Raw genomic sequence first — 12,872 nt, forward strand, 5'->3', positions numbered from 1 at the left:
ATATTTCCTTTTGTTCCTTTAGAGTCATTCCCAGTGTACAGCTATTGATCTGTAATAACATTTGTCATTCTCTCTCCATGTTCAATTTGAGGGGGATAGCTCTACTTTCATTTTAATGGAAATCAGGTCTCTTTATTACCATTTTCAATTACTTTTGTTCTTGTCAAACAGGATGAGATTAATAATCTTCCTAAAATGCCTCAGAATGAAGCCCAAATCCACCGTAAACTAAGGATGGACAACTCAATGGTCACACCTTCCGTAGATGGGACACGGAGCTGAGACGCTTTGACTCTCTAGAACCTGGCTTGGGAAATTTATAAATTGGATAAACTTTTAGAATCACTTTGTAAAAATGTTATTACCTGTTCTTTTCTCTTTTTCTCTGATAGAACTATGATTTTTGAATCATATTTCCTTTAGTATTAGTATTTTAGTTGTGAATCATGCTCTGCTGTGTCTCAGTGATATGTATGAGTTAGGACAAAGTTATATCCTGGTAAATTTTCTGTATGGATGAGAAATCAGGATGCCTGAGCCATGGCCCTCTTCCTAACTGCAGTGCACACTTTACTCATAATTCATACCTTTCTGGTTCATAGTTTTCTGATCAGTATTATGAAGGGCTGAATTACATGATCTCTAGCCTTAAAGTATTGTATTTTGGTAAAATTTCTAAGTCATCGTGTTAGGATCAGTGGCCATAACTTTTGTTATTGGGCTCTGTTTTTCATCCCTGAGGAATTACTAAATAGTTTCTCAATTCTAGCCTTATTTCCTATGTTACTATTTAGATATGGCATTATTGAGTAATTACTATGTTCTGGACACTAAAGCAGACAGACACTGGGGATTAAATAAATAGTACATTTTTCCCGTTTCGTATTTTCAGCTCCCTTCCCCAATTCAGTGTAGAAGTTTCTTGGTTTAGATTGGGGGACTTCATTCACAGCACATTGTTCTTGAGCTTCACGTGGTGGGTGCAGTGTTTTTCTTTTAAAGAGCGCTTTTTTTCAGACGTGGGAAACTGCGAACCCAGAAATTCAAACCTGCTCTTCCACATCCTCCCTGTAGCTGGCTGGCTCTGTTAAGTTACAGGTTTCAACTGAAACCTGTAGGAGCACTGATAAATGTCACCTGTGCCCTACAGTTCTGTTTCTCACCAGGAGTTTCATTTTCCTAAGTTAAGTAGCTTGCTATTGTTGGCTTTCATTCAGCCTGTAATTTAGTTCTCTCACCATCCACTTAGCATGAGTACCCAACCCTGATACAGGCCTTTAAGAGATCTCTTCAATCCTAAGGACATTTCTCCAAATGCTTTATTTTAGAGAAAATATCCATTTTGTACAGAATATACATCACTGGCAAGTCTAAAAACATTTCATTCATTCATTCATTCATTCCTCGAATTTATTGACCACCTTCTGTGCAGTTACTATGTGAAATACTGGGGACAGAGCAGTGGGCAAGACTAATAAAAGTCCCTGTCTTAGCTTCAGATTGCTGCTGTAACAAATTACCACATACTTAATGGGTTAAAACAACACAGCTCTATTATCTTACAGTTCTGGAGGTGAAAAATCTAAAATGAGCCTGCAAGGCTAAAATGGGTGTCAGTAGGGCTGTGTTCCTTCTGGGGGCTGGAGGAAAATTCATTCTTGCCTTTTCCAGCTTCTAGAGTCGCCTGCATTCTTTGGCTCATGGCTCTGCATCACTCTGACCTCTGTTTCCATGGTCACTTTGCCTTCTCTGACTTGACTCTCTGCCTGCCTCTTCCAAAGACTCTTTCAATTACATTGGGCCCACCTACATATTCCAGAGTAGTCTCACCGTGTCAAGATCCTTAACTTGATCCATTTTCAGAGCCCCTTTTCCTATGTCGGGTGCCATCATCACACGTTTTAGGGATTAGGACGTGGAGCCTCCCATAGTTTCTGCCCTTTTGTTTCTAGTGATATCGGATTGGTAGTAGATAGTCTGTATCAGATTTACTTTTTCTGATGAACTATCAACATTTCGCATCTATCTGCATTACTATTTTAAATATGTTAAATCAAGTCTTAAGATGTGGGCCATTTTGCAGGGAAATTAGTATGTAATGAAAAGCCTAAGCGATTTAATTAATGTTGTAAGGGGGTAGAAATCTATAGAAATATCACTGCCGTAAAAAGATCTTAATATTTTTTTAATTTCAACAATTAAAAAAAAATCATTAAAATGGAGGGAAACACAGATCTGAGAGACCCAATCATTTCTGATCTTAAAGGAAACCAAATTAAGGGGTTTGGAGTGGGAAAATAATCTGCAGAGAGGATCTAGTGTGCCTTTTTTTTTCCATAGTTTTTTTGTTCACAAACACAGAGGAGCCAAGAAAATTTCTAACCACTAATTGCTTGGTGTAAAAATTTTATAAATAAAATAACATTAGAAGTCCTCAAAACACGAATGGTTTTGTGGAATCAGTGATTTTTTAAAGCTGTCCAGTGCATTCTTGGAAAAACAAAAACAGTTCATGTAGGTATTCACAAAATTTTCTTTCTGGATATATTTTATATTGCTCACTATGATTGCTAATAAGTTTGGGGATTTTAAGGGTCTGAGTGTAGAGGAAGGTGGAAAAAAGAAAATAAGCTTCTAGCAAGAGGTATTTATATTCTCTGTTTTATAATGAGATATGGGAATAATTTGCCAAAATAATTTAAATTTAGCTTCTACTGGCATTCAGGTAACCTGAAGCTTTCGATTTTTTTTTTTTTTCATTTTTAGTGCAACAACAGTCAAATCAGAAGAAGTTGATAAAAATGGACAGCCTTTGCTATTTCTCTCTGTACCACTAATTAAAATTAGGAGCTTTGGGCAGCTGTCACACTTGTTATATATTGCCAGAGATACAAAGCTGAAGGAAACACAAGCATGTCTTGAAGGTGATATTTACACTCCAGTCTGTTATTTGAACTTTTAGAAACATAATCCTGGGGCAAAATCATTTGTTACAGTATCTTGAAAAAAATTCTATAACCTAAAAGGTAAAAAGTCATATGTTCAGCTTCATAAAAATGTCATTAATTTTCCTTGGCTGAAATGTTGTGCTAATATCAAATTTCTACTTTAAAATAAAAGGCCTAATACTTTACCACTAGTAAGCTTCTAGATTTCTAATTTTAGCATGCGTTTTAAAGAGATCTTTCCTAGCTTCTGGAACAACCCGAGGCCTGTAGCCTTTAAGGTCCACGTCAGAAGAGAAGACAGATGTCCAGGACCAGAATCCACATTCTCCCCTCACAGACCGTTGTGATGGATGATGACCTATTTCCTTTAAAATGAATGTGGGCTCTTCCTTTAGCACATAATAACATCACTTTCCATTTGCCTCAAACTTATTCCATCGTGGACTACACAACCTTCTGTGATAGTTACAGTCAGTCAATGGGAAATATTTTTCCTTTTCTTTAGGGATATATAATGTGCTCATTATTATCTAATCATCTACTCTCCAAAGAAGAATGTGATCAATTGCCTGTTATCATTGTGCTCTAAATATTTCTTATGAGAAATACCTAAAGATGTTGTATATGTGTTTTGCTTCCTTGAAACCATCTGATCAGTGGGTCCCAGGCATAGGTACCTGAGTCCTGCCTTTCTTTGCCACTGTCCATGGCTGTGAGGTGAGAAAATGGTCTTTCCCCTTTAAAAAAAATTAAATTAAGATGCATCCCTTAGGGCAGCAATCTCCTTTTATTTCTTGCCTGCCTTTCCTTATTAGGCTCTTCTGTACACCAAAGCTACTTCCATGAGGAGGAATTAAATCTTGAGAGTAAAGCTGAATTCAAGAATATAGTTAATAGGGGCATGATTGTTCATTAAACTCAGTATATAAACTTAATACATAGACTGCTGTATATCTGGTTTGGCTAGATGCGTATCCTTTGCTGCATTTTGCCCTTTCTGTAAGGGTTCTAGGTACAACTCTTAGTTTTAGGTGCAAATTGCAGGGTACCTGGTAATTTGGGAGTCACTTTTATGTCTTTGCCTAGAATTCACCTAGTATCAGCTTTTTTACGTCTTTATAGATAACAGCCATAAGGTTGTTAAGTTGAGATGCTCAATAAGTAGTTGATTTCTGGGTCTCCTTTCCTTACACCTACCCTCATGCAGTCTTTCTTCAGCCCTGTGCCTTTTCCGTTTTCTGGTGGCCTAGCCCGTTTCCTGTTGAAGAGTGAATGGCATTTCTGTACTTCATTTCAATCAGGTCAAGCTTTCTGAATTAGTCCCATAGGCATTTTTCTCCTCCCCGTCCGAACGGCTACATATTTCACCTGACTTGAATTCTTTCTTTCTAAACATGGTTCCGCCCTTTTCTCCCTCATTTTAAATCATATATGTAGTTTAACCTTTACCAAAGTCTGTTTTCAGCATCTCTGGGTACAACTCTCACATCTCCGTCAGCCTTTCTCATGAGTTTTTCACTATAATTTTGGTATGTGTGTAAACACTGGCTAGATTTGTTTTTCTACCTCTAACATCAAAAGGCATTGAAAATATATGCAGTTTGAACAGGTGGAAAAGACTGGCAGGAGATCTGTAGGCTAAGGGAAGCAAGCTGTTTTGGAAAGAAAGCATTGTAAATACTGAGCACTGGTACACACACACACACACACACACACACACACACACACACGCACAGTTCTAGTAATGCTTTTTCTAAGACCGGTATTTCTCTATCTTCGATTTAATATTGAATATATTAATTGAATGCCTATTCTGAATAGTGTCTCATGGTCACCTAAAAAAATGTCTTGGCATTTGTCCTATTAGGGAGATGACATATATAGATGATATTACAATACAAGGTAGAACTTCTCAAAAAGTAATAGAAAGTTCCTAAGTACAGTGTATCTGAGAAGTAGAGATTAACTCTCTGAGTTGATCAGAGAAAACTTGAAGAAACCCATTTGACTGGGCTTCAAAGGATTTGTTCATCTGTATGTTTCTTGTAATATGAGACAAGTAGGTAATTTTTGTTTACTTTTTTTGGTCAGCTAACAGAAATCTCATAGCAAAAATCCTGGGCTTGGATTATAATGTAATGAAAGACGACTCATCAATATTAGAAATTCTTGATAAAATTGCCAAAGATGATGATCCTGAAAGTGAGATTAAGATAAGGATTGCCATACTGCTTAAGCAACTGGATCTGCATCTCCTCAATTATTCTCTAAAACATATTTCATTGTGAGTCTTTTAAAAAAAGAAACCTCTAGAAATTAGCTACAAAAAGTGCTTTCAGAGTTTTAGGGAATAAAAAAAACGAAAAATAAAATATGGAAGTTATTGCTATTGATTTAACATTCAATTTTATTGAAACGAAATTTTAGTTTATTGCATGGACATTTCTGGTCCTAAAAATTAAAATTTTCAGTAAACATTGCTAAAACATTGTAGTGGGATTTCATCTAATTCTGTAGACATTAAGTGGCCTTAGAATTTTCAAAGTCTCTTAAAGCTCTCAGATAAATTATTAAATTATAATACAAATATCATGTAGAGTTTGTCAAGTTTAAAACATTCATTTTTCTAGTGTTTATAGTATTATTAACATTAAGAAACAGTGACTATTAAGTATATTTAATATTACATTGAATACACAAGTCACTAATTCCTTGATGGTTTCACACCATTATGAGATAACATGACTAAAATTAACTAATTTTGTCATATAATTTATCCGCAATTTTAATTGAAAAAAAAGATGTTCCTCTTAACATAATGGAATGTTTTCATGTATTTTCTGTAGGTTTTGTTGTATTTAAAGTGGATTTCTAAACATTTATTTCAGAGAAATATGTTTAAATCCAGTAACTGTTAAGAATGATATAGAGCTGCTCAAACGTTTCTCGGGAAAAGGAGAACAAACAGTTTTGGAATCTATCGAATATACCTCAGGTTAATATCTTCTCAGGTTCACTTATGTTATATATATTTTTTCATAGTTATGTTTTCAAAATGCTTCATTAGCTACACTGGAATTTAATATTTAAGGAAATGAAAACAATTTTAATTTTTTTTGAGTCAGTGTATTTTATAAAACTCTAAATTGATTGATAATTGGTTTCAGATTATGAATTTTCAAATGGATGTCGAGCCCCACCTTGGAGACAAATTCATGGAGAAATTTGTTATGTGCTGGTGAAGCCACATGATGTTGAAACTTTGTGCATTACCTGTAGCACAGAAGGAGTGTTTTTAAATGGCGTAAGTAATTAAAAAAAAAAAAAAAAAAACAGTATTGACCTCCGTGCTTAGCTTGGTCCCTATGAGTGCAGGCATGTCTCCAGAATTGAATCCCAATGGCCATGGAAAATGAAGTCCTGTTCTGTGGGATTCAGGCAGATCCCTTTGCTGTGTGTGTTTGCTGGGCCAATCCGAAATTACCTCAGAATTAGACCCAGTGTTCCCCACTGCACGTCATTCAGTCATTCTTCTAAGAAATGGCTTTTTGAAGTGACTCATTACACTTTATAAAATGAAAACACAAGTGTTGAAGGGGAGAAAAGGCAAAAAAAGGAGCACTGAGGTAATGCAGAAGCAATAACTGCAGCTTCTGCCCTAGGAGTAGAGGGGACAACGGGAAGGGGAGGAGGGGTCATCACAATGTGGATGCCTGGAGGAAGTGCCCCCTGAGGCTGGGCCCCAGATGTCTGGGGAGGGGGCTGTGCTGGTACCTTAGGATCTCAGAGGAGGGCCCTACTGAGCTGCAACCTGGATTCCTGGAGAGTAGACCCTGCTTGCCTTGGTGATGGTCCCTTAGGAGCTCAGAGGAGGGACCCCCACAGCACTGGGACTTACAGTAACTCTGAGGAATGGTCAGCAGTGCTGGTCCCCTTGGAGTTCAGGTGGTCTTCATGAAACTGAGACCCAGACCTCTGAATAAGGAGTGCTGCCCTCTTAGGAGCTCAGAGAAGGATCTTGGCAGAGCTGAGACCCATATCTTTGAAGATGGTGCCCCAGTCGGCTGATGATGGTATTTCTGAGGGGTTGTGATGAGCCTTGTGCTAGGACTACAGGGAAAAAAAAAAAACTCTGGAAATTAGAACCAACTGTTGCTACTGGAAGCAACTGCCACTGCCGGGGCGAGGGAGGCTGTTGCTGGGGTGACTAACAGGAACAGGGACAAGTAGGAGGGAGCATGTCCCTTCTCCTTCTTCCAGGCTTCCTTTCACTTTGGCTGACTGAAGGGAGCCTGGCAAAGGAGAAGCACAGTTTTGCAGATTCCCAGCCCAAGTATCACAAAGCAGAGTGGGGATGGGCGGGCTTCGAGACGTGAGAGAAACAACATAGAGCCTCCTGAATCTTCTGGATTAAAAACCTTTGTTTCCAGTCTCATACCTGTTCACTGAATTTAGCTAGAAGGAGCTCAGCTTTCTCCTCTGCAACACCCTGCCCTCGATATCTTCTGTGTAATTTTGGGACTCACCAGAATTCTACCGGGGGACCCAAATCCTAAATGGGGTCTCAGCTATCACAGGGGACTGCTTGGAGAGCTGTCACACTTCAGCTTGGGTTCGTATCAAAATGCTGGTGCTGTCTTCTCGATTACTTGTGGACACCTCTTCTGACATGTCTTAGGTGCTTTTCTTATCAGCATGACACTTATTTCTTCGTAAACGAAGGAGACGACCTAAATATGATGTTGCTTTTGGTTCGTTTTGATACTTTAGAAAAGTGAAATCTCAAATGAGGAAATGAGAAATTAAAAAAAAAGAATGATTTCCTTTGACCTTCTAGAGTGGGACAAGGAACCTTTGCTTCTGTAAAAGGCTATTGATCTACAGACAACTTTATTTGATTTGGAAACTTCTAAGTATTCCTCTCAGCTTAAAAATGAAAGGCAGGGAACACGAAACTATTCAGTAACTACAACAAAATGTATAACACTACAGTTATATATACATATATGTTTTTATATATATACAGGTATGTATATATATAAGTGACGTTCCAAGAAGAGACAGAGGCAGAGGGACAGATGGTGGTTGCATATATATAGATCAAAACTCTAGAAAATAAGCCTATAGCAGCCACACTACACACAGAACAAGAGCAGTGCGATAACTAGAAACAGGCTTTTCTGTGGTGCCATTCTAATCTCAAGGCCGTTTATGACTTCGTCAAAGGCTCTTGAAGTCATAATGTATTTTCATATTAGATTACAGTGGGCAGGAAGCTCTGACTTCTCTGCTCAGTAGCAAAGCGCCCTAGATGTGTATGGGAGGTATGCAGTTAGGACTTGCTGAATGAACAAGTGATTGAATAGTACCATTAAGGTAGGAGGGAAGGGGTTCGCCTGTACATTTCATGTGTAATGTCTACCTGCGGTCCTTTAGAGAAGAAAATGAGATGTGTGCTTGGGTTGTGATGTATTGGTCAGATTCTCATATTGTTATTACATAAATAAAAGCACCAAACTTTTTCTCCCAAAGGGCAAGACAGATGATGAGGAGGAAATTAATTATGACAGAAAAGGTGCAATTTATAAAGACCTTTTCACATTTTTAAAAGAAAAATCAGCAAAATTTTCAGAAAATATGTCTAAACAGGTAAGTTTTATAGTCTCTTTTGAACTTTTATAGCATTATATTACTTAACAACAACTGTTTATAGTATAAAAAATGGAAGCAATTCTGCCTATTTCAGATGATGCTTTTAATTATTAGAGCGTTTTTCACAATATGATATAAAGTAAGAAATACTATAAATGTACTTTGGAAATGTTTCTGATTTTCTTTAGGTAATAGGTATAGTATTTCAAATTGCTTTCTAAATAGGACTTTTTCATCTTTCCTTTTGAATGAATGACACTAAAATCAAAGGACTCACCCTGTTAATGAAGCCTAGGTGTTTTGATTATTTTTCTTCTTTGTAGGTATCTCATGATTGCTGCCTACCAGGATTGTGTTACTAAGTGTATCAATTGCATGTACATGAGAACTGTGCTTCTTTTGTGATTTTTGAAGTAGTGCTGGACAAGGAAATGAGTCAATATAATATTTTATGAAATAATTTGTTTGAGGTTGATGTGGGTAAGAAACGCTATGCAAGAAATACTAACATGATACGCCTAAGTTCCAGGCTGATTCTCAAGCTGGCGTCAATTCCGTAGGTCTCATATGAGATAATTTTTCTGGTCCATTTTCTTTCTGACCCTGCAACTTCTGGAGTGCTTCCTTTTCTTTCTAGACTACTGCCTCTCTTGTCCTGGAACTTCTCTTCATCATCATCCTGTGAATTCTTTTTGTTTCCTGGTGTTTGATCACTTGTTTCCTGGGCCCCAGTTTTCCTTTGTTGTTTGTTGTTTTTGTCATAAAATATATACATAAAATATAAAATTTGCCATTTTAAACATTTAAAGTGTATCATTTAGTGTAGCGGTCCTCAACCCTTTTGGCACCAGCGACTGGTGCTCCTATGAGAATCTATTGCCTGAGGATTTAAGGTGGAGCTGAGGTGGTGATACTAGCCTTGGGAAGCAGCTGTGAACACAGATGAAGCTTTGCTCGCTGGCCTGCTCACTTCCTACTGTGCGACCCTGTTCCACAGCCTGAGGGTTAGGAACCTCTGCTTAGTGGCATTAATTACGTTTATAATGTTGTGCACCCATTTTTGCTATTTCCAAATCTTTTTCATCATCCCAAACTAAAACTTGTCCCCCCTTAAGCAATAACATCCCAATTCTCCTTCCTCCAGGTCCTGGTAAACTCTAATCTACTTTCTCTATAAATTTGCCTATTTTAGAGATTTTGTATAAGTGGAATCATATATTTTGTCCTTTACGTTTGGCTTATTTCACTTAGCATAATGTTTTTAAAGGTTTATCTATGTTGCAGCAGGTATCAGAACTTCATTCCTTTTTATGGCTGAATAATATTCCATTTATGTATATACCACATTTTGTTTATTCATTCATCTGTTGATAGACAGTTGGGTTGTTTCCACCTTTCGGTTAATGTGAATATTGACATACAAGTATCTGTTTGAGTTTCTTTTTTCATTTCTCTTGGGTATATACCCAGGAGTGGAATTTCTGGGTCGTGTGGTAATTGTTTAACTTTTGGAGGAACTACCAAACTTCTCACAGTGGCTAAACCATTTTACATTCTCACTGGCAATGTGCAGGGATTCCAGTTTGTCCACATCTTCACCCATATTTTCTGTGTGTGTGTGCGTGTGTGTGTGTGTGTGTGTGTGTGTGTGTGTGTGTGTGTTTTATTATAGATATCCTAGTAAGTGTGAAGTGTGGTATCCCATTATAGTTTTGATTTACATTTCCCTAGTGATTAGTGATATTGAGTGTATTTTCATGTGCTTATATGGCTATTTTTATATCTTCTTTGAAGAAATGTCTGTTCAAGTCCTTTGCCCATTTTAAAAATTGGGCTTTTGTTGTTGAATTGTAAGAGTTATTTATATATTGTGGATATTATCGGATAGAAGATTTGCAAATATTTTCTTCCATTCTGTGGATTTTTTTTTCTTTAATTTCGATAGTGTCCTTTGAGGAACAAATACTTTTAATTTTAATAAAGTCCGATTAATGTGGTTTTTTCTTTTGTTGCATGTGCTTTTGGTATCATATTTAAGAAATCGTTGCCAAATCCAAGGTGATAAAGATTTGCCCCTATGTTTTCTTCTAAGAATTTTTTAGTTTTAGCTCTTAAATTTAGGTCTTTAATTCATTTTGAGTTAAGTTTGTATATGGTGTAAGATAAGTGTCCAATTTCATTTTGTTGCATGTGGATATGTAGTTTTCCCAGCACCATTTGTTGAAGAGATTGTTCTTTCCCCATGGAATGGTCTTGGCCTCCTTGATTAAAATCAATTGGCCATACATGTAAGGGTTTATTTAGGGGATATCAGTTCTATCCCATAGGTCTATATATCCATCCTTAACAGCACCGTGATTTTTTAATTATATATCCTTGTAGTAGTATTAAAATCAAGAAATGTGAGTCCTCAAACTTTGTTCTTATTTTTCAAGAATATTTAGGCTATTTGGAGTCCCCTTTCTGTATGAAATAATTTTTACCTAGAATTCTAAAGACACTTTTTACATGACCTGTTAGTTTTGCCTTTTGTGATATAATGAAATCTAAGATTTTCTCCTAGCCCTGATGTTCTGCAATTTTCATGGTGATATGGTTGGTGTTGCCTGTTTATTTTTCATTAATGATGACATATGTCCTTAAAAAATGGAAAATTATTTTTCATATTACATGTTTAATAATTTTTTTCTCTTCTTTTTCTCGACACTTACTAGTTGGTTGTTGGGCTTCTGGAATTGATCCTCTGATCATCTTTTCTCTCACACCCCTGCTCTTTCTGTAAATATGCCGTTACTTTAATCTACCAAACAGTATAAATATCTTTAAATTTTAAGCTCTCTTATTTTTAAGCAACTGTTAAACTGATTTCGAAAGTGGTTGTAATATTTTACATTCACTCTGGTAGTGTATGGGAGTTCCAGGTCTTCCATGTATTCATCAATAATTGGCATGGCCAGAGCTTTAATTTTAGACATTCTAATAGGTGTGCACTGGTATGTCACTGAGTTTTCATTATCATGTCTTGAATGCATCTTTTCATATGCTTATTTGCCATTCATATATCTTAAATGCTAAAACGTCTATTCAGATCTTTTGCCCATTTTTTATTGGATTGGTTCTTATTTTTGAGTTGTGAGAGATCTTTATATATATTCTTGGGTTATATATTATGACAGATATGTAATATGTAAATATTTCTTCCAGTTTGTGCTTGTCATTTTCTTCTCCAAGCAGGGTCTTTCAAAGAGCAAATATCTTCAATTTAGGTGAAGGCCAAGTTACTAATTTTTTATAGTGTTGTAGCTAATAATGTCTTGTCAAACCCAATGTCACAAAGATTTTCTCCAATGTTTTCTTCTAGAAAGTTTTAAATGCTATGTTTTACATTTAGACCCATACCATTTTAATTTATTTTGTGTACATGATATGAGGTATGGATCAAAGTTGCTTTTTTTCTTCTGCATGTAGATATATAGTTGTTCCAGCATCATTTGTTGAAAAGTACGATCCTTTCTCCACTGAATTATCTTTATACTTTTGTCAGAAATCAGTTGCCCATTTGTGTGGATATGTTTTTGTTCCATTGATCTATTTGTCTATTTCTATACCAGTACCACACTGTCTTGATTACTTTAGCTTTATAAGTCTTGAAGTCAGGTAGTGTCAATATTGTTGTTCCTTTTTAAAGTTGTTTAGCTCTTCTATTTCTTTTGCATGTCCGTTAGAATATTAAAATCAGGTTGTCAATTTCTTCATAAAAACCAGTCTACATTTCACATTTGGAGGCTCTTGTTAATAATGGCAGATATAAAATTTCAATCTGATTATCTGTTGCTACTGTCTAAAAATGCTCTTTTTTTTTTTTTTTTGGTTTTATATCTTGAAACCTTGCTAAACTTATTAGTTCTAGTATCTAGTTTGTACATTCCAGGTTTTCAATGTAGACTATCATGTTGTCTATAAAAGGCCATTTTACCTCTTCCTTTCTAGTCTCAATCATTTTATTTCTTTTTCTTTCCTTAGTGCACTAGCTTGGACCTCCAGTAGAGAAATGAATAGAAATGTCTATTTTTCCTGATGGCAAAGGGAAAACTCAGTTTCTTATTCAGTATGATATTAGCTGTAGGTTTTTCATAGATGACATTTAAAAGATTGAGGAAGTTCCCCTCTATTCTAAGTTGTTGAGAACTTTTTTAGGAATAGATGTTGGATTTTATCAAATGATTTCTCTGTACCCATTAAGATAATCATGTGTTTTTTCTTTTTTAGTTC

The 12,872-nt window shown here is 36.2% G+C and overlaps 1 protein-coding gene across 1 annotated transcript in view; it reads left to right on the forward strand.

The window, feature by feature from the left end:
• ARMC4 (armadillo repeat containing 4) overlaps positions 1-12,872 on the forward strand; it is a 154,377-nt gene that overhangs the window by 4,085 nt on the left and 137,420 nt on the right. Inside the window, exons 2-6 of the mRNA XM_023536192.1 lie at positions 2,767-2,924; positions 5,040-5,232; positions 5,837-5,943; positions 6,116-6,252; positions 8,481-8,597. Coding sequence (XP_023391960.1) covers positions 2,767-2,924; positions 5,040-5,232; positions 5,837-5,943; positions 6,116-6,252; positions 8,481-8,597 — 712 coding nt within the window. The remainder of the gene's footprint in view (positions 1-2,766; positions 2,925-5,039; positions 5,233-5,836; positions 5,944-6,115; positions 6,253-8,480; positions 8,598-12,872) is intronic.

The sequence above is a fragment of the Pteropus vampyrus genome, unplaced genomic scaffold (assembly GCF_000151845.1).
Source record: "Pteropus vampyrus isolate Shadow unplaced genomic scaffold, Pvam_2.0 Scaffold150, whole genome shotgun sequence".
In the NCBI taxonomy this organism is placed as follows: domain Eukaryota; kingdom Metazoa; phylum Chordata; class Mammalia; order Chiroptera; family Pteropodidae; genus Pteropus; species Pteropus vampyrus.